This window comes from Puma concolor, chromosome D1, assembly GCF_028749965.1.
Source record: "Puma concolor isolate L17-30 chromosome D1, mPumCon1.1.hap2, whole genome shotgun sequence".
Lineage (NCBI taxonomy): Eukaryota > Metazoa > Chordata > Mammalia > Carnivora > Felidae > Puma > Puma concolor.
In genome coordinates this window covers 16,993,503-17,018,926 of record NC_141676.1, presented here as the reverse complement: position 1 = coordinate 17,018,926, position 25,424 = coordinate 16,993,503, and the positions used below count along the sequence as shown (strand labels likewise).

General features: G+C 40.6%; 1 protein-coding gene across 9 annotated transcripts in view; it reads right to left on the bottom strand.

Moving 5' to 3' along the window:
• AMBRA1 (autophagy and beclin 1 regulator 1) overlaps positions 1-25,424 on the bottom strand; it is a 178,816-nt gene that overhangs the window by 105,509 nt on the left and 47,883 nt on the right. For 5 of the 9 annotated variants that reach the window (XR_015240845.1, XM_086677551.1, XM_025928195.2 and 2 more), the window contains 2 exons: positions 5,382-5,468; positions 989-1,168 (listed from right to left, as the gene is read on the bottom strand). The exons of 2 other annotated variants lie outside the window; for them this stretch is intronic. Coding sequence is in view for 6 of the 7 variants with exons in the window: in XM_086677551.1 (XP_086533677.1) it covers positions 989-1,168; positions 5,382-5,468 (267 nt within the window). In the remaining variant the exon portion in view is untranslated. The remainder of the gene's footprint in view (positions 1-988; positions 1,169-5,381; positions 5,469-25,424) is intronic. 2 more of the 9 variants (XM_086677554.1, XM_025928196.2) reach the window with 1 other exon arrangement.

The window sequence follows — 25,424 nt, the reverse complement described above, 5'->3', positions numbered from 1 at the left end:
CTAAGCGTCCTATTTGATATAAACCAGGAATGGAAATTCTTTCAGAATGGAAAGAAACACAGTGAATGGTTAGAAAGGTGAGGAGCAGGAGGTCAGAGAGTTCAAACACAGCAGTGACACTGGGGTATTTAATCCTGTGCACAGGGCTGACCCTGCTCCTTTACCTCACCCCCATCATCCAATCGACCACTCAAAAACACCAGAAGAGCAAGGAATCACCTCTCAAACTACCACATTAGTTTGACAGGCAACTTTCAAAGGATCCTAATGGCGGAGATTGTGGGAGGGAGATAGTTTAAGCAATGGAGTAGGACCTCAAAGAATCAGTGTGATTCAAGGGTACGAAGGGACCTGTCTTTAGGGAAATCCAGATATTTCTTTTTTTTTTTTTTTTTTCAATTTTTAATGTTTACTTATTATTTGGAGACACAGAGAGAGGGAGACACAGAATCCTAAGCAGGCTCCAGGCTCTGAGCTGTCAGCACAGAGCCCAAGGCTGGGCTCAAACTCACGGACCGCGAGATCATGACCTGAGCAAAGCCGGACACTTAACTGAGCCACCCGGGCACCCCCAGATATTTCTGTTATTTCTAATCTCTATACCTACTCTGCTTAAGAAAAAATACCAACCATCCTTTCTCTCTGACATTGTGAAAACAGGCCATGAGAAGCACTTCCATAGCCACTGTTCATGCAAAAGGGAAATAACGGTGCTGCCTATGTAGCAGCAGCCATCTTCTCCAGCCTGGCCTGGGGCCAACGGGCCATCTCTCCCACAGGCTCCATGAAACAGCAGCACAACTGCCAGAGGTGGCAGTACCCTGCACATTTTAACCCCCCTTCCCCTCACCCCATCCTGCTACTCATACATAAGAACTTTGGGGTTTGAAGCAAGAAAGGTCAACCACTGCTGCTTGGACAGTGGTCAACTTAGAAGCACACACAGCTTGGGAGGACAGGGAAGAAAGCAAGCTGAGTAGGTACTTACTCAAAGTCCTCAAACTCCAAGTCGGTTCCCTCTACTGATGGGCCCTGGTTGTCTGAGGAAGAGGAGGAGGTGGAGGAACGGAGCCGGTTCTGCTGATAGCGCATGGAGCGCTGGCGAATACTGTCTCTCCGTGAGAGATACTGGATCATCCTCTGGGCGTAGTATGCGGCAGGAGATAATCTGAGAGAGACAGAGATGGACAAACACAAACTAGCACTAATGTGGGGAATACTGTGAAAGACAGTAAATCCAGCTCTCCCCGCTGAGGCGAACTCCGGAGACGTGAAAAATAAAGGGCATTTAACTCACCAGGAGGTCTGTACCGCACAATATGCTTATTAGACTACCACCCGTGTTTCTGTTCCGAGAGGAGGCAAAGAGGCTGTGTAATCAGTCATCATCTGCTCAATAGCTGTCCCCTCCCAAGGGGATAACACTGGACCTTCCTTTTTTAGTTTCTTTAGGGACCCATTTTAGCTTCTCAGGATGCCATTCATACGGATTTACAGCCTTCTTCAACCATCCAGACTCAAAATGTAAGAAACGAAAAGGGACCACAGCCACCATCTAAAGGCCAGCTCTCCCTTCATTTTATACAAGAGAATAGAGGCCAGGAGATGACAAAACGGACATGACTAGAGAAGGTTACCATCTTCACCAGGTCTTCTTTCTTCTCCAACAAATCCACATAGCTCCATATTTGCCCTAGCTCCCTAAAGCGAGCTCTCTGAACCTCTCAGCTCTAATGGGTTACTCACAGACATTCGTAACACAGAGAAAATATTCAGGATTGAAAAAGAGAGTAAAATATACTCAGGAAAACAAAATCTCACAGGGAAGAAAAGATTTTTCTATTTCTTACAATAGAGCATCCGAGGTGACATGGGCACTAAGCAATACAGGAGGCAACAGTTATTCCTTTTTCTTCTTCCTTACTGTGACTATTCTCAGTGAATTAGTCTAGACCTCTAGTCTGTGTCTTAGTGTCTTCATACCCCTGAAAACGCCTAGTGTCTGCTATAATTTACCACATTCCCTTTCTCAAGTTTTTCCTCCATCTTTCATAAGACTGCTATATACTAAGAAAGTGAGAGCAGAACAATACACTTTGACTCAACAATTCCACTAGGAATCTTATCATATAGAAAAACACAAGGATATATACATGTTGTTAGCATTAGTGAAAAACTAGGAAATGTCTCAAATGCCCACCAACAGGTTAAAGAAATAAACTATATCCAAAGAAACACTATGTAACTATTAAAAAGAATAAATCATCCCTATACACACACAAGAAAAACCCTCTAAAACAAAAATTTAAGTGGGAGAAAAACTGAAGAATGGTATGCATATACTAATATGTATACAAAAACATATGTTTCTGTAATTAGAACAAAAAACTAAAGGAAACACAGCAATTCTAATGAGGATTCCTGGGAATCTTAACTTCTATAATGTTTGAACATAAAAGGAAAAAAAGTATGTATGTGTGTACACACACATAACACATATATATTTAATGGAAATCTGGAAAAACTGACTGAGAATGGAAATAATAACAGTTACATCCAAATGGTAGGGATAGTATTTACAAAATCTTGCTGCCCTACATTTCCTTACCCCTAAACAAAGTTTCTGGGAAAACCTCAGTGTGTCTACTGACTCAGAACAAAGGAGATTCTGCAGTCACCTGCTATAGGAACTAAGGCTGTCTCTGAAATGCCAGTCATCAGAGGTGGTATCCTTCTGGCCAATCATCAAATGGAATTCCCAAGAAGGCCAAATGACAATCTTTGGAACTCAAAAGTCTTTGCTACAGAACAATATACTGCATTTGGCATCACTGAATCCAAAACATACAGCAGGTCAGCATGGGATACACAGATGTCTTGGCCAAGATCATCAGAGTAAGTACAAGAATCATTTCTTAAAAGTTTCAATGTGTGGAGCCTCCATTATCCATGTGGGCCCCTGTTGCCATGCATTTTGCAAGGATGAATCAAGAATCTTAAGTTTTCAAGAGACAAAAGTCAGCACTCTTGAATTGTTCCTTTACCTACTAAATATACAGAAATTTTCCAGAAGTCAGCCATTGATGGTTAAATTGTCAAGTCAACCAGACTAGAAAAGAGTGTAAAAAACATTTCAAGAGCAGAATGAAGATTCTTCTTCTGGAATGGATTCTGAAAAGTGTCTGTAAGTATACACATTTCTCAGTTGTTAACCCACCCTAGTAACTAATGGGAAAATTATATTATTGGCGACAGAAGTAGAAAGAATGTTGATGCAGACAATAAGATTGCCCTTTTATGTAAGGGCACAATTTTAGCACTAGGTAACCTAATTGTTTAATTTCACTATGGCATAGGAATTCCTTCTAAACTACAAAAATATGCATCAATGGCAAAGAAAAAGGGATTCCTGGCACAATTATTAAATACAAGTACATCCTGGCCTCGTCTTTGTAGGTAGCCAGAGGGAAGCTAAGGATCTGAATGCTGAATCATCTCACAAACACTTTGACCTATATATACTGTGTAGGGTGAAGTCTAAGAGGAAAAACTAATTAAACAACCAGCAATGAGGTAGCAATCATCCTCTTACTGAAGAGCTGTATAATCACCAAACTCTGAAGTGTTCCAAGCAAAAATTTTTAATGTTTAATAAATTGCAAGTTTTCTTCAAGGAAGAATATTTTCTCCTCCAAGAAAACCTATTTTGTGTTCAGAGGGAAAATGTAAAAATAGCAACACCACAAAGTATGACACTTTCTGTGATAAAGAGATCTGAGTGGGAGTAAATAAAAGATTTATTACATGAAAGGAAGACAAATAATGGTCTTTAAGAATTACCATTAAACTTTGTCAGGTTAAAAATTCTGGGGATGAGATTCCTATAGCTGTCCTAAAAGAAACTATTTTATAGCAAGAAGTTCTCTGTCTTAGTGTTTCAGAGTCATTTGATTGATGCCAAAAATTTCTTTCTTTTATTTAGGACTTATTACTTTTAAGTATGATTAGAGACATACACTTCCATGTTTGGCCGTCATCTCAGCTGCCTCCCCATATTCCCTGATCCTTGGATTTGCCATTTCTGGGGTATGGAAAAGGAAGCAAGAAGGTAATGGGGAATCTTTTCATTAGTCTCTCAGAAAGAGCACTCAGTATCATGACACCACTGTGGCCAACAACAAAATCACTCAATATCCCTAGAATGAACCTTATCTACAGGCCTTTCCAGACTTGAAATTCTTAATCTAAAGCAAAGCTCACTGGAGTGCCTAGGTGGCTCAGTTGGTTAAGCGCCCGACTTTTGGCTCAGGTCATGATCTCACAGTTCGTGGGGTTGAGCCCCACGTGGGGCTCTGTGCTCACAGCTCAGAGCCTAGAGCCTGCTTCAGATTCTGTGTCTCCCTCTCTCTCTACCCCTCCTCCATCCATTCTCTCTCAAGAATAACCTTAAAGAATACATTAAAAAACAAATAAAAATAAAGCAAAGCTCATTTAGCTTTTATCTAACCCCTATTTGTTAACTTGCCAACCCCACCATTATAAATTACTCTTTCTTTTGGCAAAGCCTCACAATGAGCTCTAGTGTTGCCTAAATGATGTGAAGGTTATCCCTTTTTGAGGTCATTAACAGAATCAGTTAAGTCTGGTTGTAACAACACCAAAGGACTGCTCGCTATATAAATGTTATACATCAACTTGACACCCTATCCTTGGTCCTCAATTTCCAGTATCAGGTAAGGGTGGGCCGTGAACTCATTTAAATGTTTTCTTTTGTTTTTTAAATCCCTTCAAGAACTCTTCAAATATCTTCTAATCAGTGTAAGGTAAATGCTTTAATAAAATGGCAACTTGTTCTTTTTGGTTACCCTTTTGTCAGTCATCTCTTCCTTTAGGTAGCATCCAAAAATTGAACATCTGAATGAGCTTGATTTCTGCCTTTTGATAATCTAAATTCTCTCTCAAATGAGAGCCAGTAGGATTTTTTGTTAGCTGGTTAGTTTTAATTTGTAAGTAATTTCCCTACTAATAAAAACTTGTTTCCCTTTTGGCTGTCCCTTTGAATGGCAACAGCCTCCCTGATTAGCAAAAAAGAAGTATCCTGTGACTCTGCCAGTGGCCTCCTCGGGTCCCTCCTCTAAGTGCCCCACTTATAGGAATGAGCCCCAAAGGACAAGAGCTCAGTCACAACTCCCTGTCATCAGAGGTTCTGTTCACTTACCTGCAACACTTCCCAATCACCTGAACCACCTGTCTCAAAACTGTAACTGAAGAGTAAAAGAGCACCAGGACCAGAGAGGCACAGAATGGGGCTTCCAACAGCTTGGCAACCCCAAGGGCAGCCCCTCCCCCCCACCTAGTGCCATTTCTCACTTTGGCCTTACCTCGCTGGGTCTGGGTAAATTGGGTGCTCTCTGGATCCTGCTCCATCATAACGGGATAATGAAATGAGGGAAGACTCCAGCAGCCTCCTAGCAGAGATTAAAAAAATGGCAATAATCCCTGTCAATTACCAACTCAGAGGTCATTCATAAGGAAAAATAGGGGGAGAGATAAATAACATCCCCCTTTGCAGCTAACTGACACCTGTAATCTGGGATCACACCTTCCTACAAACTAAATAAATAAATAAATGAGCTACAGAGCTCCCACACTGGGTATGGCCACTGTATATGCTGAATACTGCTCTTCAGTGAGAAATGAACAAGTGCTTCAGAGACATGATCTTATTTCTATTTGTAGTATCTCCAGCAGACAAATAGGAGGTTGGGATCAACACAGGAGGGGAAAATTAGGCATACCCAGAGATTATCATGTAGTGCCAACATTTATCTTGGTGTTCAGTTCCTCCATGTTACCCTAATCCACATTCCCTTATCTTCTACTCATTCTGCTCTGCCTACACCCTTTTTGTGAGAAGGAGTACTCCTCAGGCTCTCTTAACAACTGACAAAAATCTTTAATTATATAATCTAGCCCAATCATAAGTTCAACTGAGCATATATGATACACCCACATTTTATTGAGTACTTTTTTGGTGCCAGGTGAATACTAAGCACTTCACATATATTTCTTTACTTAAATCTCACCATAACCTGGAAAGGGAGGCATTACTATACAAACATGAGAACACTGGGCCTAAAAGTTAAGTATATGGCACTGCGGCACAGGGCTATTAAATGACAGCACCAGGACTCCATGAAGTTCTGTGAACTCCAAAATGCTTCAAACCAGGATGCTATACTGTAGGACCTTGTAGGCTCCAGGCAGGTAAAAAGTGTGTATGTATCCACTGTGAGTCCAAGCTAGAAGGTGGGCTTTGTATCACTGGCTCTTCCTGTTTTTTAAGGGAAGCCAGAAATCTGGACTTCTCCATGTAATCTCCTGACAGTTAAAGTTTAGCTAAAACATTTTTTTCCCTCTTTGTACAAGGGCCACTTTAAACACATCTGATAAATGCGGCCCAGGGACCCCCTAGTTTGCCATGTCTGCCACACTGCTTCCCAATTCAAATGTGCCTTGGCAGCCAATCAAGCTCCTGCCAGAGAACACATTTCAAAGGAAATGGTCTCAGAAAGAAATGCATATTGTTCCTCTCCAGCAGCATCTTGCCTGGCTCTCCCGGGAACAGGTCTCCGGCTCCCTGCCAGACTCTTCTTTAAAGCAGATCTGCAGGATAAGGACAGCAGCTACCAATCTTTTCCAATTGAGTTAATTCAATTCACTGTTATTAAAACCAGCTGGCTTTAGGTATAGTCATGTGCAGTCACTTTATCCCAGCAACTGGCTCACCAAAGCATTTCCCCTAACAGCCTGGGAAAGAGATATAGCAGAGGCCCTGTCAAGCTGGCTTGCTACCTTTCCTGCCCAGGACAACCAACAGTTACATGATGCTTTCTATCTAGACAAGGCCTATAACCCCACACATAAGACCCTTTACACAGTCCTACTACTGACGGGAGAGAACATTACAATGTAACCAATGAGGCAGAGAAGAAAGCAATAAAATACATCTCTCCGGTTGAAAACCTGAATCTTCAATGGTATCACTGTTTACAGCAGCAGAAATGCCATGTTTCATCAATTCTAAGAGCCACCCTCCCATTTATAGTATGTCTGAAATTGGGATGTATCTTATAAATGCATGACGCCGTTTAATTGGCAGGATTTTTTTTCTTTTCATTAGGGTCACATAAAATAATGACTAAAATAATGGTATGTCTCGGAGTTTTGCACCACAGAATGTTAGAGGAAGGGGCAGTGAGAGGCACACAGACTGGAGAAAGAAGAAAAGTGAAATTTCGAGAGGAGTATCTACTCAGGACTTTTATGCCATCTTAGATAAATACTTGTTCACTACTAATGAATTAGTTCTAGGAATTGGAAGGTTGGAGAATAGAAGCAAGACCTGAGAGCAGCTGACTTCCCTGGAACACCGAGAAGTTTGTTCCATCCCAAAGGGCTCTGGAGTCAGTCCTGGCCATAACAGCCCTGGCTTGTTATCCTCCAAATGGCTGCTTAGTAAGCAGAAGCCCTTTGGCAAAGAGCATCCTGCAGAGTGACCAACACATATCCTTCTTAAGTACTTCTGCCTGGAAAATGATGCTACTAAGTTGGGAAGCCAACATTACCCCCTACTTCTATGCTAAGGCTGTGCCAGTATTCAGAGAGAAGATGACTTTTTAAGAATGCTATAAAGGAGATTCTTGACCTGGGAGAGTTTGGATTAGATAATTTCAATTTTAATGATTCCGTTTTATAATCCTGCAAAGTCTACTTCCCACCTTACTTTCCTATCTTAATTAAGAAGACTTCTTTAAATCAGGGTAAAACCAAAATGTTAAGCTGTATCTCTGGGGAGTCCCTGATGAGGTTCTTCTGGAACATGCATCCCTTGTGCCTACTCACTACAGAGTCTGCTAGCACCATTTGCTCCCCAGGCAATACAATGGACTGGCAAGCCATATATATACATGGCATTTTAACTGCTAATACACAAAATCAGGAGAGCCAATTACTATGAATAGCACCCCCACACACTTATCACTGATTAAACATTAAGTTCTCGTCAATTACGAGTACTATCTGAAGGAATAAAAGACTTCTCCAATTGGTATTGAACAGAGAAAAGAACAAGAGCTACTAGATGAGTAAACATGACCACCACTCCTAGGAACCTCTAAGAAAGACCTTTCTCTCCTACAGTCAGCTTCCTACAAAGAGCCATCCATGGGGAAATGATACAAAATGCGATGAGATGGCAGCTGTGTGCCTTCTTCACTGGCCACCACAAATGTGACTTGAATTAACCATCTATCGTGCAATTCAACGATGGGAAATCAGGAAGGACTTAGGAGGGGCTCACACAAGCTTATTCAAGCTTGAAGCTACCTTTTCATTCTGACCTGTGATCACAATTTAGAAATGTATTTATTTATTGATGTTTGTTTATATTTTGAGAGAGAGACGGTGAGAGCCAGGGAAGGGCAGAGAGAGAGAAAGGGAGACACAGAATCTGAAGCAGGCCCAGGCTCTGAGCTGTCAGCACAGAGCCCGATGCAGAGCTCAAACTCACAAACCGTGAGATCATGACCTGAGCTGAATTCTGATGCTTAACTGACTGAGCCACCCAGGTGCCCCAAGAAGGGTTTTTAAAGACTCAGGTCACGATCTCGCGGTCCGCGAGTTCGAGCCCCGCGTCGGGCTCTGGGCTGATGGCTCAGAGCCTGGAGCCTGCTTCCGATTCTGTGTTTCCCTCTCTCTCTGCCCCTCCCCGTTCATGCTGTGTCTCTCTCTGTCTCAAAAATAAATAAAGGTTAAAAAAAAAAAATTTAAAGAGTCACTGAACCCCTGTCAGGGAAAAAAACAAAAACCCTCTTTCTTTACAAGTTTGCCTGGTTCGTTCTCTGTATCAGTGGCGTCCAAGTGAGACACACAAAGGTTGTGCTATTTCAATCCACTGGAGAACAGAAAGAAAATATCAGAACTTTTGTTTTATAATGTATGACCATAATGTATAACACACATGGATTGCTAAAAAGCCTTTACTAACAGAAGTATTTTTTAAAGTCTGGAGACCACTGCTCTATCAAACTATATCCTACTTTTAAGAAAATTCCACATTTAAAAGAATATGCGCAAATATATAAGAGCCATAAATATCCAAAACATAACCATACTCATACATAGAGCAGAAGAGCGAGAATGATAAAGCAAATGTGGTAAAATGCCAATATTTAGGGAATATGGGTAAAGAGTACATGGGATTTCTTTGCACTATTATTTGCAACTTTTCTTCTTTTCTGAAATTATTTCAAAATTAAAAACATTCAACATACAAAATTGAAAAGTAAACCACTGAAAACTAAAAAGAAAATGCTTCATTTTCAGAAGAATTGCTCACTTCTTAAAAAGGATTTCTTCAAGTATCAAGTTGCCCTAATGCCCCTAGGTAGGTTTGGTAAACTACAGGCCCCAAGTCAGCTGCCTGTTTTTATAAAGTTTTATTCAAACATAGCCACATCCATTCATTTATATATTGTCTATGGCTGCTTTGAAGCCAGGAAGGCAGAGTTAAGTACTATCAGGATAGTAACAGCCTTAAAATACTTACTACCTGGTCCTTTACAGAAAAAAAAATCTGCCCATCCCTGCTCTAAAATATTTGCTTACATAAAATCCTCTGAAAGATAAAGTGGAGTCACTAGGAAATGGAACAGAAAAACCTGAAATCAAAGTATTACACACTAGAATAAGTTATCAAAATTAATATTAAGCCCCACTAAAATCATTAGTCAATAGAAACACAATTCAAGCTATAAAATTCCTAACATTTTATTTTACTTTGTTTCATTTTTAGAGAGCGAGCGTGCGCACTAGTGGAGGAGAGAGGCAGAGGTGGGGAGAGAGAGAATCTTAAACATGTTCCACACTCAGGTGAAGCCCAACATGGCTCTATCCCACCACCCTGGGATCATGACCTGAGCTGAAGTCAAGAGTCAGGAGGCTCAACTAACTGAGCCACCCAGGCGCACCACCCCTCTTGCATTTTAAATGACCATAGCTATTTCTTCCTTCCCTGATTAATACTCTGAATATGTGCAAGGGGGTTCCCTAGATCCCCTAGATCCTTTGATGACTAAGAAAGCAAAAAAAAAAAAAAAAAAGTGGAAGAGATCTCTGGGAAAGAACAAAGTTGTCAGGGCAGGTGAGATGGGTCATCTAAAAAAAAAGAACTTTTGTTTCAAATCCAATGGATATCAGAGTTAAGAAGAAGCAAACCGTTTGGGTACTAGTCTAGACAGAATGAGTAAGCTGGTGACAACTTTTCCTTACTAAACAATTATGTCCTGAAGATATTCTTTTAACTAGTTGTCAGATCACAGAAAAAAAATCAATATCCTAAAGCAAACAGACATGTGCAAACCTTCTCTAATCACTGGAAAATATCAACTTGCCAGAATTCTGTGACCTATATGAGACGTAAAGCCTGCTCTGGGAACCTAAGAGGCCACTGATGCCCCATGCCCAAAGAGTAATTTCCCGGCCTGGCTTTGATGTCTGGGTGGTATTTGCTATTTCAGTTCTGGGAAGCCAAACCCAAAACTAATAGCTCCCTTCTGCCTAGAAAATAAAATCCAAATTCCTCAGCTTGGTATCCAAAGCTCTGTAGCCAAACTTCTCATTTCTTCTGGATATATGATACACTCTAGCCTGGTGGTTTTCAAACTTTTTGGTTTCAGAACTCCTTTAACATTCTTAAAAATTACTGAGGACCCCAAGGAGCTTTCGTTTATATGGGTTTTATCTATCAATATTTATATTTGAAATTGAAATTGAGGAATTTTTAACACAAGCATACATTCCATCATCCATGATAATCATAATAACCTTGTTACACGTCACACAGTGAAAACTACACTGAACACCTGTGAAACAGAGAGAGAACAGCTCAACATTATTACAAAAATAGTTTTGACTTCAGAGACCCCAGGCCATACTTTGAGAACCACTGCTCTAGCTAAACTAAACACACTCTCACTATCTCATCTATGCATTTAGGTTGGCCATTGCTTCTTTCTGGAAAGTTCTCTTTCCTCATTTCTAACTTAAAAAATCCTTTTAATCCTTTAAGGCTCAAAATCCTTTAAGGCTCCTCCATCCAAAAGTTTATACTCTCTTCCCCAAGACCCCCAATGCATTCTGAAACCTCCCTTCAAAGGCCTCTACCAAGTCACCTTGTACTACACTTACTGATAAGTATGTTTTGTCTCTGCTACTGGACTACAACCCACATGAAAGCAAGTACTGGGTCCAAGTTATCTTTTTGTCCCCATTAAAACTCCTATCCTAATTAACATGTAATGGGAGACCAATAAGAATATCTGTGAATAAATCAGCAGTCATAAGATTTGGAAGAATAAATAAGAAGATCTGACTGCCCCTCACTGACCCCATGACTTTCTGACAAGGATGCTAGATGTCCAAAAACTCACACTAAAACTCCTGAAGGAACAAGGTTTTCAGAAACTGCTTACATCACTCCTCATCCCTCTGGTCACTTAAGCTGCTCAGGTTAAAGTGCTGACATAGTTGTACTGATAAATGCAGTGCAGCCAGGTCCCTGAGAGGCTTATTAAATCAGAAAGTCAGAGGCTGGCTACTTGCCTGAGAAACTACCACAGATGCTCCTGCATGGTATATTGTTAAAAGAGACCTCATAGGGGAAAGAGGGCAATGATTTCAGGGGGATGGAGGGGCAGGAGGCCAAAGAAACTTGGATGCACTATTGCCTTATTCATTTTTGAATCTTGCTCTGCAAGCCTCCGATCTCTCCTTGGCGCATGCCTGGGCTGGGAGATGACAGCCCTTATTCTTCGTAAAAAATAATTGTGTGTTCTGAAATGACACCTCTATTATGATTTCCAAATTGACATCTCTGCTTTAAAGCGGAGGCATCCAAGCCTCCCCATTTCACACACTGGCAATTATCGTTTAAGTTATCCAACAATAGGCACTCATCTGATCACTGCAGGGCCCCCTATTTCTAGGGGTGCTCTTACAGCACCATGCTGTTGCCAGTGGAGCCTGGCAGGCAACTCCTGACCCTGTTATGGGGTAGACCAAGGCAAGGTGGCACTGCTACAAGGCTAATACCATCAGAGAAGAAAACAAATATACTATATTAAGAGCTCACAGTGCCTGTCCTATGAATTGGCCTTATTTTACTATCATCAAGAATAAACCATTCACAGGGCTCAAAACAATGCCTTTCACCATAACCTCTTTACAAAACATTAACGTATTCCTCAATGCCTCTGTGCAGCAGCAGACAGTAAAACATCAGAGCACAACATACCAAAAGGAAAGAAGCTGGAAACAGAATTCATATTCAGTATACAACCGTGTATTTAGTTATACAAAGTCTTACCTGAAGAGTCAGCCAGAATACTCTGGGAAAACCTGACCCTCTGCTAACTGTTTGGTGGGTGGTTCTTTTTAATACAATTATAAAATGATTGGTTGCCACTATGCTTTGCTCTTGTATATCCTCAACACATTAGACGATACTTATAATATTTCAATTTATAATAAAAACTCACTTTTGTCAGCATCTGAATTCAAAGGCCCAAGGTGATCTACATGGATGTGTTTATACTGTCTCCAAATTCATTTTCTCTGGCAGACTTGGAAGGTCTGCTCACAGAAGACCACAGACTTTTTTTTTTTTTTTTTTTAATTAGAAATTTAGACCAGAGGCTTTTCACCAAAGGATGAATAAGAACATATCAATGACGACAAGTCCCACAGCTAGTTCTGATACTCACATGCACGGATACCCGAGAAGCAACAGCTGTGATATACAGGTTTAGATTTTAATTAAGAGGCAGTGCATCCTAATCAACTTATTTTCCCCAAAATCAAGAAGAGATTTACAAAATCCAATAATCCTAATTTCTCAGCTAATTTTATTAAAAATAATAGATAATCCTCAAAAAGGCTACTCTAGACCAACTAATTTTACAAAGAATATATTGGGTAGAATCATTTACTGCTTCAATAACAGCAAATCCATACACTTCTTCTTAGATGATTTTTCATACTCATATTCCCAACCTGAAATTTAAAAAACCTTCAACGAAAGCCATCTGTTCTTAAATGACAGGCCACTGACCCTGGTATACTGCAAACACTATATATTATAAAATGAAGTAAAACCTTAGGGGTAACATCAGGAGAGCAAAGAGACTTAGTAAATGAAGCTTTACAAGAGAACAAGGAAAAAAGAATACAAAGTGGCTGGAGCATTTACTAACCAAAGGCAAAGAGGCAGCCTTCCTGGCTCATGTCTGTTCAAGTAATGAGGTTTCTGGAATCTACAGAAATAGATGAGGGGCAGAGACTCTAGCTGAGCCCCCAAACAATCCACTGTTAGCCCTTGAGCTAGCACAAAGCTCAGAGTACAACCACTTTTCTTATATCGTGGGTTCATTCTGAACTGCTTCTCTTAGTAACATTTGATTTTCACTGATTCAGCTCTAGGGTATACTGCTTGCCCTTCCACCCTGATCCTGACTTCAGCAACCTTCTTGATTCCTTTTGGACTCAGCATTTGACTCCACTGGAATAATTTCTCCACCATTTCCCTCTGTCTAGACAACATGAAATTGTCATAAATGACACCTAAAGTACAATTAGTAGAGAAACGGCAATTTCCACTCTCCTCCCCCGTTCCCCAAAAGAATTGCACATTAATGTCCTCTGGCACGTCAATCAACACTACCCTGAAGATTAACTCTGTGGAGCCTGGAAGCCATTTAATTCTCAGCTTACTAAATATTATGCCTTTCCCCCTCTACTATAATTAGAAGATGTAAATTGCCTTCTTTTCACTAGCACTAATGCTTGTAATCTCAGAGATCTGAATGCCTGCTAAATCAATACCTGTGGAAAAAAAAAAAAGTCCTTACAAACACCACTTTATCCAGCTGCATTTGATTTAGGGGACTCACAGACAAAAGCAAAAAGATAAAGCAAAAGTGAAGAAAGGCACTGAGAGAAAGGCAAGACTCAAGATCATCAGAACCAGGCAAATACTATTGTAACTATTATAAAATGGTTTGAAGACACTGCCAGTTCCTTGTGGGAAGTAACATTAAAAAAAAAAAAAAAAAAAACCAGCAAAACTGAAGGACAGCAAATCATGAAATAACTTATCAGTGATTTTTAATGGAGGGGACTTCCCCCAGGGAAATGGCAATGTCTGGAGACAGTTGTTGCAAACGGGTGGAGAGATGCACTGGCATCTAGTGGATAAAGGTCAGGGATACTGCTAAACATCCTACAACACACAGCACAGCCTCCCACAATAAAGAATTATTCAGACTTGGGGCGCCTGGGTGGCTCAGTAGGTTAAGCATCCGACTTTTGATTTCAGCTCAGGTTGTGATGATTTGTGAGATGAAGCCTACCTGGGATTCTCTTTCTCCCTCCCTCCCTCTCTCTCTCTCTCAAAATAAAAAAAATAAAAAAATAAAAAAAAAAAAAGGATTACCCAGCCCCAAATGTTAATACTATTAACTTTTGTTGAAAAACTCTCTAATACATCTCTAATACATCTTAAGATGTATGGTTGGAGACTAACCAAGAGAAACTCTTAGTAACTAATATATATCATAAGTCTGTGTTTTAGCTATAGAATCAGAATGCAGTTTAAATTCATCATCTTGTTTCACTTACTAGCTATGCGACCTTAGGGAAAGTCCATTATCTTCAGTGCCCAAATTTAAAGGGGAATCCCTATTTCACAAAATTGTTATAATTAAGAACGTATGTAAAATATAGTAGCCATCACACAATCCAAAAAGTACCGACTATTCTTTTCTTTCCTGGACTACAACTCCTAAAGTGTCTGCAGGGCACTCTGGCCACTCAAGTCACTATGCTCAAAAAGGTGATTCCTCAGGAAAAAAAAAAAAAAGACATGTGTTGAGAAGGATGAGTACTGTAGAGGCATAAACACTGGTATATGAACCCTAAGATATGAACCCTAAGGATCACATGTACCTCACCCAAACTAATAAAAGCAGTCATTTATCTACCAGTCTGTTAGTCTATCCAACCACTGATTCAAATCACGAGTACTTATTGTCTACCATTGGGTATATACTAGTATATAGGTTAGATATGGTCCCTATAGTAGTCTCCAAAAATGGACCCCAGAGAACCATACTTCTTAGTATTCTTGCCCTTGTTTGGTTTCCTCCCACACTGAACCTAGACCAGTCTGTTACTTGCTTTAACCAAGAGAATGTGGCAAGCTGTGCCAGTCTTGGTCCTAGACTTTGAAAGAACTGACAGCTTCCATTTCCTCCCTCTTGGAACTGTCACTTGGGGAGGAAGCCTTAAGCTGCTAGGTAAAAAGTCTGGCTATTTGGCTGGAGAAGTCGCATGGAGAGGAAGAGGCCTAGCTGTCCCAAATGAACCTCTAGGTGACTCTAGAGAAACCCCAAGCAAGACCAGCAGAACTTTCTATCTGAGCCCAGTCTATTCAAAGAACAATGAAAGATAATAAAATTGTTATTTTAAGTCACTAAGTTTTGTTGTGTGATGTGTTATACATCAACAGATGAATGAAACAGCTCCTGATCTTGAAGAACATACAAGCTAGTCGCGACAGCAGCATTAGCACTAAGTCGATGAAGTTCATTACAAGCCAGAAGTAATCACATCTGTACTCAAAGAAGCCCTGGCTACTATAACAGGACACCAAATAAGACATCTGGAAACAGATCTTAAACGATGAAACTCAATGCAAACTTGCTCACAGTGTCCAAAGCATAAGTTCTTGATATTGGTCAGAAATATCAACGTCAATTTAGAAAACCTTGCTACTCTTTCCTCCCTATCCCAGTCTGGCTCTCCATCTTTCTGAAACATACTTCTGCCCTGGACGGCTCCCTCTTAATGTAGAAGGTAGCCTTAGAATTGAGGAAATTAAGGCCATTTATGCTCCCTCTCTTATCAAGAGGCAGGACCAGGTGTTTTTTTTTGCACAAATCACTATAAAAAAGTGCAGGAAGGGGTGCCTGGGTGGCTCAGAAGGTTGAGCATCCAGCTTTGGCTTGGGTCATGATCTCCCAGTTCGTGAGTTTGAGCCCCACCTGCAGCCTGCTTTGGATTCCATGTGTGTCTCTCTCTCAAAAATTAAACATTAAAAAAAAAATTTTTTTTAAGAGTGCAGGAAAAATGAAGATAATACCCTATTCTCTGCTATGGGCTCAATTACTTTCTGTATTATTAAGCTTTCTAATAAAGAACTTCACTGTGTTCGCTGCAAGTGACTAATGGAAGTAACTAGCATCAGCTCTATCGCAATAGCCATTCCTTATCCACTCTTTATAGGCACCTCACTTTTTTTTTTTATGAACTTGGCTTACTCCAATTTTATAAGGTGAGATCTCAAAGATACCCCATAAAGCCTGAAGTCCAAAAAATAATGCCAACAGACCAAAAAAAAAAAAAAAGACCTGCAAGCATTATGCCACAGCAAAGGGATATTTTTGTTTTGTTTTGTATTTTGAGCAAAGTAATAGAATAAAGGGGAAAAAGAGCAGGCATTTCCTGAGCGTCTAACCTTGTAAAAGCAACTGATACTTAACTCATTTACCCTCACACAATTTTCCAGTTGAGGAAACTGACTTTCAGAAAGGCTCCTTAGCTGCCCAAGGTCACACAACAGAGCTAGAAATCAAATCCAGGATTTCTCAACTCCACATCTTTCTGTTAGAACACGTTACCAGAAGAGAGAAGACAGGAAACCTGAGGAGACTGTGAGAGTTAAAGCAACATACCATTACACAGAATAAAAGCAAAATAAAAGGTGATGAATAATACAAGAGATCTTAGTACACTACAGAGATTTGGAGGAATAGAGATTTGGAGGTGTCAAAAGAGTTCCCAGATGGTCTAAAACAGTGTTCTCTAACTTAGAGTGTATCAAAACCACCTGGAGAGCTTGTTAAAAAAGCACATTACATACCCCCCCCCCGGCCCTGCTCCCCCACCCAAGTTTCTGATTAAGTAAATATGGGGTGAACCCAGGAACTTCTATTTCCAGCAAGTTCCCAGGAAATGCTGATGTTCCTGGTCTGGGGACCACACTTTGAGAACAACCAGCCAAAGAGCTCACAATAAACACATTCTGATATATGCACCCTTCTCTCTCAGACCTCATCGTATCCAAAATAGTGCCATCAAACACAACTGCCAAATTTAGTGGCTCTATGAGGGACTAATAGTCAGCAACTCTGTTGGGATGAATATTACAACAATGCTCCTTTGCCTTCAAGGAGCGAACAGAAAGCGACCAGCCCAGCTTCTGCCTCAATTCTTTATGAGACAAGTGTGAGAAGGAATCAGAAAAGCATGCAAAGAGGGGCGCCTGGGTGGCTCAGTCCGTTAAGCGTCCGACTTCGGCTCAGGTCATGATCTCACGGTCCGTGAGTTCGAGCCCCGCATCAGGCTCTCTGCTGACAGCTCAGAGCCTGGAGCCTGCTTCAGATTCTGTGTCTCCCTCTCTCTCTGACCCTCCCCCATTCATACTTTGTCTCTGTCTCAAAAATAAATAAACATTAAAAAAAAAAAAAGAGGGGCGCCTGGGTGGCACAGTCGGTTAAGTGTCCGACTTCAGCCAGGTCACGATCTCGCGGTCCGTGAGTTCGAGCCCCGCGTCAGGCTCTGGGCGGATGGCTCAGAGCCTGGAGCCTGTTTCCGATTCTGTGTCTCCCTCTCTCTCTGCCCCTCCCCTGTTCATGCTCTGTCTCTCTCTGTCCCCAAAAAAATAAATAAACGTTGAAAAAAAAAAAGAAAAGAAAAGCATGCAGAGAAGACTGCTGGACTTCTGGGACACTAGACTGGAGAAATTTAAAGAAAAAAAAAAAGAGAGAGAGTTCCTTCTTGTTTTAATTTTAAAAGGATTACATCTGCTGAAAAGGAAATTAGGAAAATTTACAATGACATCAAAAAGAATGAAATACTTAGGAAGAAATCTAACCAAAGAGGTGAAAGACTTGCACACTGACACCAAAACACTGCTGAAAATAATTTTAAAAACACAAATAAATGGCAGGACGTCCCATGTTCATGGACTGAAAGACTTAATATTGTTAAAATGTCCATATTAACCGAAAGCAATTTATAGACTCAATGCAATCTCTATCAAAATTCCAATGGTGTTTTTTACAGAAAGAGAAAAAAAATCCCAAAATTAATATGGAATCTCAAAGGACCAACAGTCAAAACAATCTTTTTTTTTTTAAAGAGTTTTTATTCAAATTCCAGTTAGTTAACATACAGTGCAATAGCCAAAACAATCTTGAGAAAGCAAAACAAAGCTGAACACCTGACACTTCCTGGTTTCAAAACGTATTACAAAGTACAATTATCAAAACAGTATGGTACTGGTATAAAGGCAGGCACACAGAACAAAATAGAGAGTCCAGATATAAACGCTTGCACATGTGATCAAATGATCTTTGACAAAGGTGTCAAGACTACATAGACAATGGAGAATGGATAGTTTCTCCAACAAATGGTACTGGAAAAACTGGCTATCCACATGCAAAAAAAGGAATATAGGCCCTTATCTCATACCACATATAAAAATTAACTAAAAATGAAAAACCTAAATGTAAGACCTGAAACTATAAAAACTTCTAGAAGAAAACACAGAAGGGAAACACAAACAAAAAGAAAAAAGGAAAGAAAACATAGGGGGAAAGCTTTATGACACTAGAAAGTGCTATGATTTCTTAGATATTACACCAAAAGCACAGTCAAAAAAACAAAAACAAAAGTGGCTGTGTCAAACTTAAAAAACTCATGCACAGCAAAGGAAACAATCAAAAGAGTAAAAAGGCAATCGACAGAATAGAAGAAAATATTTGCAAACCGTTTATCAGATAAGGAGTTAATATCCAGAATATATAAGGAACTCCTAGGGATGTCTGGGTAGCTTAGTCGGTTAAGCATCCAATTCTTGATTTTGGCTCAGGTCATGACTGCGCGGTTTGTAAGTTTGAGCCCCACACAGGGCTCTGTGCAGACAGTGAGGAGCCTGCTTGGGATTTTCTCTCTCTCTCTCTCTCTCTCTCTGCCCCTCGCTTGCTCTCATTCGTTCTCTCTCTCTCTTTCAATCAATAAATAAACAAACTTAAACAAAAAAAAAAACTCCTACAATTTAACAATAAAAATCAAACAACCCAATTAAAAAATGAGCAAAGGACTTGAACATTTACCCAAAGAAGACATACATACAAATGGCCAACAAGCATATGAAAGGTAATCAACAACACTTATCATCAGGAAATGTAAATCAAACCACAATGAGATACCCACCTCATGCCTATTAGAATGGCCACTGCCAAAACAAACAAACAAAAAACAAAAAACAAAAAAAACCAGGAAATCAGTGTTGGTAAGGGTATAGAGAAATTGGAACATTGGCGCATTGTTGGTGGGATTGTAAATGATGCAGCCTCTGTGAAAAACAGTATAGAGGTTCCTCAAAAAATAAAAAAATAGAACTACCATATGATCCAGCAATCTTACTTCCTTTTTTTTAATATAATTTTTTTTTGATGTTTATTGATTTTTGAGAGAGAAAGAGACAGCGTGAGCAGGAGACGGGCAGAGACAGAGAGGAAGACACAGAATCTGAAGCAGGCTCCAGACTCTGAGCTGTCAGCACAGAGCCTGACATGGCGCTCGAACCCACAAACTGTGAGATCATGACCTGAGCTGAAGGAGGATGCTTAACTAACTGAGCCACCCAGGCACCCCTACTTCTTCTTCTTTTTTTTTTTTTTTGTAAGTTTATTTAATTTATTTATTCTGAGAGAAAAACGGTGCAAGAGATGGCAGGAGAGGGGCAAGGGAGAGAGAATCCCAAGCAGGCTCCACACTGTCAGTGCAGAACTGAATGCAAGGCTCAAACTCACAAACTATAAGATCATATCTGAGCGGATATCAAGAGTCAGACCCTTAACCAACTGAGTCAGCCAGGTGCCCCAAGCAATCTTACTTCTGAGTGTATATCCAAAAGAACTGAAAACAAGATCTGAAAGAGATATTTGCCCTCCCATGTTTACTGCAGAATTATTCACAATAGATAAGACGTGGAAGCAACCTAAATTTCCATCAACAGATGAATGGATTAAAAAAATGTGTATACATACATACATAGACACATAATATTTTATTCACCCTTTAAAAAGAAGGAGGGGTGCCTGGGTGGCGCAGTCAGTTAAGCGTCCGACTTCAGCCAGGTCACGATCTCGCGGTCCGTGAGTTCGAGCCCCGCGTCAGGCTCTGGGCTGATGGCTCAGAGCCTGGAGCCTGTTTCCGATTCTGTGTCTCCCTCTCTCTCTGCCCCTCCCCTGTTCATGCTCTGTCTCTCTCTGTCGCAAAAATAAATAAACGTTGAAAAATAAAATAAAATAAAATAAAAAAATAAAAAGAAGGAAATCCAGGATGCCTGGGTGGTTGTCAACTGAGTGTCCGTCTTCGACTCAGGTCATGATCTCATTGTTTGTGAGTTCGAGCCCTGCATGGGGCTCTCTGCTGTCAGCGCAGAGCCTGCTTCAGCTCCTCTGAACCCCCCCCCCTCTGTCCCTCCTCCACTCATGTTCTCTCCCTCTCTCTCAAAAATAAATAATTATTAAAAATTAAAAAAAAAAAAAAAGGAACTCCTGTCATATGCTATAACATGGATGATCCTTAAGGACATTATACTAAGTGAAATAAGCCAATTACAAAAAGACAAATATTACATGACTCCTCCTAAATGACGTATCTAAAGTAATCAAATTCATAGAAAAAGAAAACAAAATGGTAGTTGCCAGAGATGGGGGGATAGGGAGAATGAAGAATTGTTCCAGGAGTACAGTGTTCCACTCATGCAAGAAGAAAAGTTCTAGGGATCTGCTGTCCAACTATATGTAAACACTTAAACATACTGTACACTTAAAAAAGAGGGTAGGGTGATGCCAGGTTCCATTTGAAATTTATTTACAACCTGCTGGGCACAGAAGCCATTGTCTCCACAAACATTGGTGTGGTTGAACTGACAGTTAATGTGTTGTGACCTGGAATTCACCATTAAAAGGGTCACCCAAGCAAAGTCCTGGAGTTTATTTGGTTATTAATATGATTGTTGGCACATCCTATGCAATATATGTAAATTGAATTATGGTATTCATAAATTTAAAATTTATGAATAAAAGATAAAAATAAAGATGGGATTAAAGGTTGTGTATCATCCATTATCCTGTGTAATCAATAAACGATTTAATATTCTCTTGAAAAAAATTAAGAGGGTAAATTGATGTATTTTTTTTTATCACAATAAGAAAGACCAAAAAAGGGGGGGAGGTCCCATTTGCCACCAGAATAAAGGATAAAAGCCACCTTGCTGAAGCGAAGTGATTCAAGGAGACAGTGGGAAGAAACAAACAGAAATGTATAGGAATGTGTAGGGGAGGGAAAGAGTAAAAGAGGTAAAAAGATTCCCACTTGTACCGTGTGATGCAGCAAAGGAAAAGGGCACAATGTTAACAAACTGCAATTCTCTTTTTATGACAAGGTCATGCTTTCAGCCTTTGATTCCTTTATGATCACAATTTTCTACTCCTGTTCTAACTTGATTTTAATTTCCTGGCAGGTGGCATCCAAGCAGCCTTTTTGCTTGAACCCACTCCTCTACCCGAAGTCCTCTGCTCACAGGGAGAGTGCAGCCATTCTCCAAGATTTCACATAGTCCGTCATCAAAGGAAGGTTGATTTCATACTGCATAACCTGACATAACAGATAGCTGCTCATTAAAGTGTGACCCAACCAGCAAATAAGCTTGGCACCCCCACTTTCCCTCGTGGAAACAGAGGAGGAGTTTATTAATTGTTGCTATTAAAAAGTCAGGCAGCTTCTCAGGTGAGGGGGCTGTCAGCATGTCAACCCAAAGCCAGCAGGGGACCCCTGTGGGTGAATTAGGCAACTGGGTGGATAGAGGAGAGGATAGTGCAATGCCCAGTGCCTCTCCCTGGTGGAGCTGAGTGGTAGGGCACTCAGAAAACAACTGGCTACAGGGGCACCTGGCTGGTTCAGTTGGTAGAATCATCAGCCCCAATTTCGGCACGGAGCCTACTTTAAAAAACAACAAAAACACACTTGCCTACATAAAATCATCAACACAATCTGCTTGAGCTAATGCAGTGGTAATCAACACAAAATTGAAATTAAGTTAAGAAACAGCCCAGTGCAGGGGCGCCTGGGTAGCTCAGTTGGTTAAGCGTCTGACTGCAGCTCAAGTCATGATCTCGTGGTCCATGAGTTCGAGCCCCCCTCTGACAGCTCAGAGCCTACAGCCTGAAGCCTGCTTCAGATCCTGTGTCTCCCTCTCTCTCTGCCCCCCCCAACTCACACTCTGTCCGCAAGCGCTCTCTCTCTCTCTCTCTCTCTCTCTCTTAAAATAAACATTAAAAAGGGTGATGGGCATTGAGGAGGGCACTTGTTAGGATGAGCACTGGGTATTGTATGAAAACCAATTTGACAATAAATTATATTAAAAAAAGAAAAGAAACAGCCCAGTGTAGATTAAGGCACAAATGAAGTTCCATGCCTTGACTAAACAGACAATAACTACACAACTCCCACTGATAGTTATTATGTAGGAATACAAACCAGATCTTCTGTTTTGTTTTGGTTTTTTTCAATAGAATCCAGAAATGTGGACTTATGTGGAAAAAACTGAAATTTTTTTTAAACACTATAAAGGTCAAACAAACATACCTGAAAGTTATTTTGTAATCTCTGGGTCAATATTACAGGCCAGCCAACTAAAGCCAAATCTGCTCACATGAACACGTTGTCAGGAATGCTCCCAAAAGAAGTAACACGTACTGGATCCTCCCTTCCCCGTAAACATAGAAGAAATCCAAGAGGAGGAGGAGAAGCTACCTACATGGCTCTTAAGAGCTGGGTCTGAGTAAAGCAAAATGCATTATGCAAACAGACCCCCAAACACCTGGTGTTACCGTCTTGGCAAAACCTCCAATGCGCCCATTGGAGCACTACTATGAACAGATACAGTAGAGAAGGGGATCTGCAGGGGGAAGAGTGAGTACATGGGAAATTGTTACTAGTGTATCTGCAGCACACACGTAGATCCCACTGTAGTCCCTGTAACACTCCAACACTCTGAGCTGACAGAACCGATCTTTTCAAGTTCTCAGTATGTACACAAAGCACACAGCCAGCTCTACACCATTCAGCCCCAGAGAGAGGGCCGACAGGGAATAATTCAGATCAGTCTTAACAGGTGCTAATTTGACGGGAGCAGTGGGAGAAGGGCTGCCAGTCAAGCATACTGCCTGGAGGGCCTAGAGGCCCACACCCTGCCCCCCACACCAGGGCAAACCTTCTCCCGTGCAAACAATCCCCAAGACAGATAAAGAGCAGGGTTGGAAAACCTTGCTTCAGGGCAGATAGGAGAGGAAACTAGAAACTCTTTATGCACATATGCCAGCTCTTAACCGTCAAAGAATCTTACCAAGAGCCAATACTTAGGACATCTAGTACAAAGCAGAGAGAAGTGAGAAGTGAGAAGAGAAGGGAGAGAACACCAGTGCAGAAGCCCCCTACCTACCTCTTTAGGGCCTTCATTATCAGAATGCCTTCTATTACTATGGCACCTGACTCTCTTCCAAATCACGTTTACTTAAAGCAGGGACTGGTAAACCACAGCCTGTCAGCCAAATCTGGCTGCCTGCCTGTTTTTATACAGCCCATGAGCTAAAAACGGTATTTATATTTTTAAGTAGCTGAAAAACATCAAAAGAAGACTATTTCGTGACACGTGAAAATTATATGAAAATTGCATTTGTGTCCAAAAATAAAATTTTATTGGAACAGAGCCACACTCATTCACTTACATGTTGTCTCTGGCTGCTTTCAAGCTACAATGGCAGAGTTCAATGTTTGCAACACAGACCGTATGGCCTACAAAGCCTAAAATATTTACTATCTTGCCCTTCACAGAAAAAGTTTGCCAACCCTTGATATAGAAGACATAACCAGGGATCATGCTCAGAATTCAAAGAGGCTCAAATATAGAGTGACCTAGTTGGGCAGGTGAGCAGCGAAGGTTAAAAAAATTAACACTGATACCTCTTCCACCCTATCCTCATCTTCATGTTGCCCAAGAAAGAAATGGGCTTTCTAATTACCCCTGAAGACAAATAAGTCAAATACCTAGATGTTATTGCCTTATGATAGGGCAAGAGATGACTGGTTTCTCCCAATTACTTAACAAGACCCAAAAGACTAGATGGCCAAAAGCCAGTAAGTGAATGTAAAAGATGGAACCAAGGTTCTGTCTCCCTCATACAAGACTGCTGGAGAAGAAAAGTATATGAACACGTCCAGGTTGCAGATATTTAGAATAAAACAAAAGTCCTTTCCAACCTTGAGGAACAGGTTCCTGAATACCCAGTGGTAGGAGAATTTACTACTAAGAAACTTAACAACCTTTTGGGAGCAGAAACAAAAACAAAACAGCAAACCAGGATTGGGGGTCCCAATCTATGAAATTATATTCACTAAAATAAAATAGGAAACAGAAATATCTTAAGTTAGTAACAATGAATACCATACAGTTAATTTTCTTTTACCGTTAACAATGTTCATACTTTTTGGCCCCAGCAATTGTACTTCTAAAAATTCATCCTCCTCTAGAAACACCCGCACAAGTACACAAAGATGATGCAGCACTGTCTGTGAAAGCAAAAACCAGAAACAATCCAGATTCTACAATAGGGCACTGGTTAAATTAACTGTAGTGCTGGATTACTATGTCACAGCCAAAAAGAATGCAAGAGATCTATATACACCAACATGGGGAAACGTCCACGACGTATTAAATGAAATATGTAAGTGGCAGAACAGCAGATTTAGTATAACCCCATTTTTACAAATAAAGAAAAAATGGGGGCACCTGGGTGGCTCAGTCAGTTATGCGTCTGATTTCGGCTCAGGTCATGATCTCGTGGTTTGTGGGTTCAAGCCCCGCGTCGGGCTCTGTGCTGACAGCTCAGAGCCTGGAGCCTGCTTCAGATTCTGTGTCTCCCTCTCTCTCTCTCTCTCTCTCTCTCTCTCTCTCTCTCTCTCTCTCTCTGTCCCTCCCTCATTAGCCCTCTGTATCTCTCTGTCTCTCAAAAATGAACAAAAACATTTAAAAGAATTAAAAGAAAAAGAAAAAATGGGTTTTGATTTTCACAGAAAACAACTCTGGAGTTAACACATAAATTGTTAACTGATTAGCACCGCAGAGGACATTCTTTATCAGACATTTCTGTAATGTTTTAATTTTCACA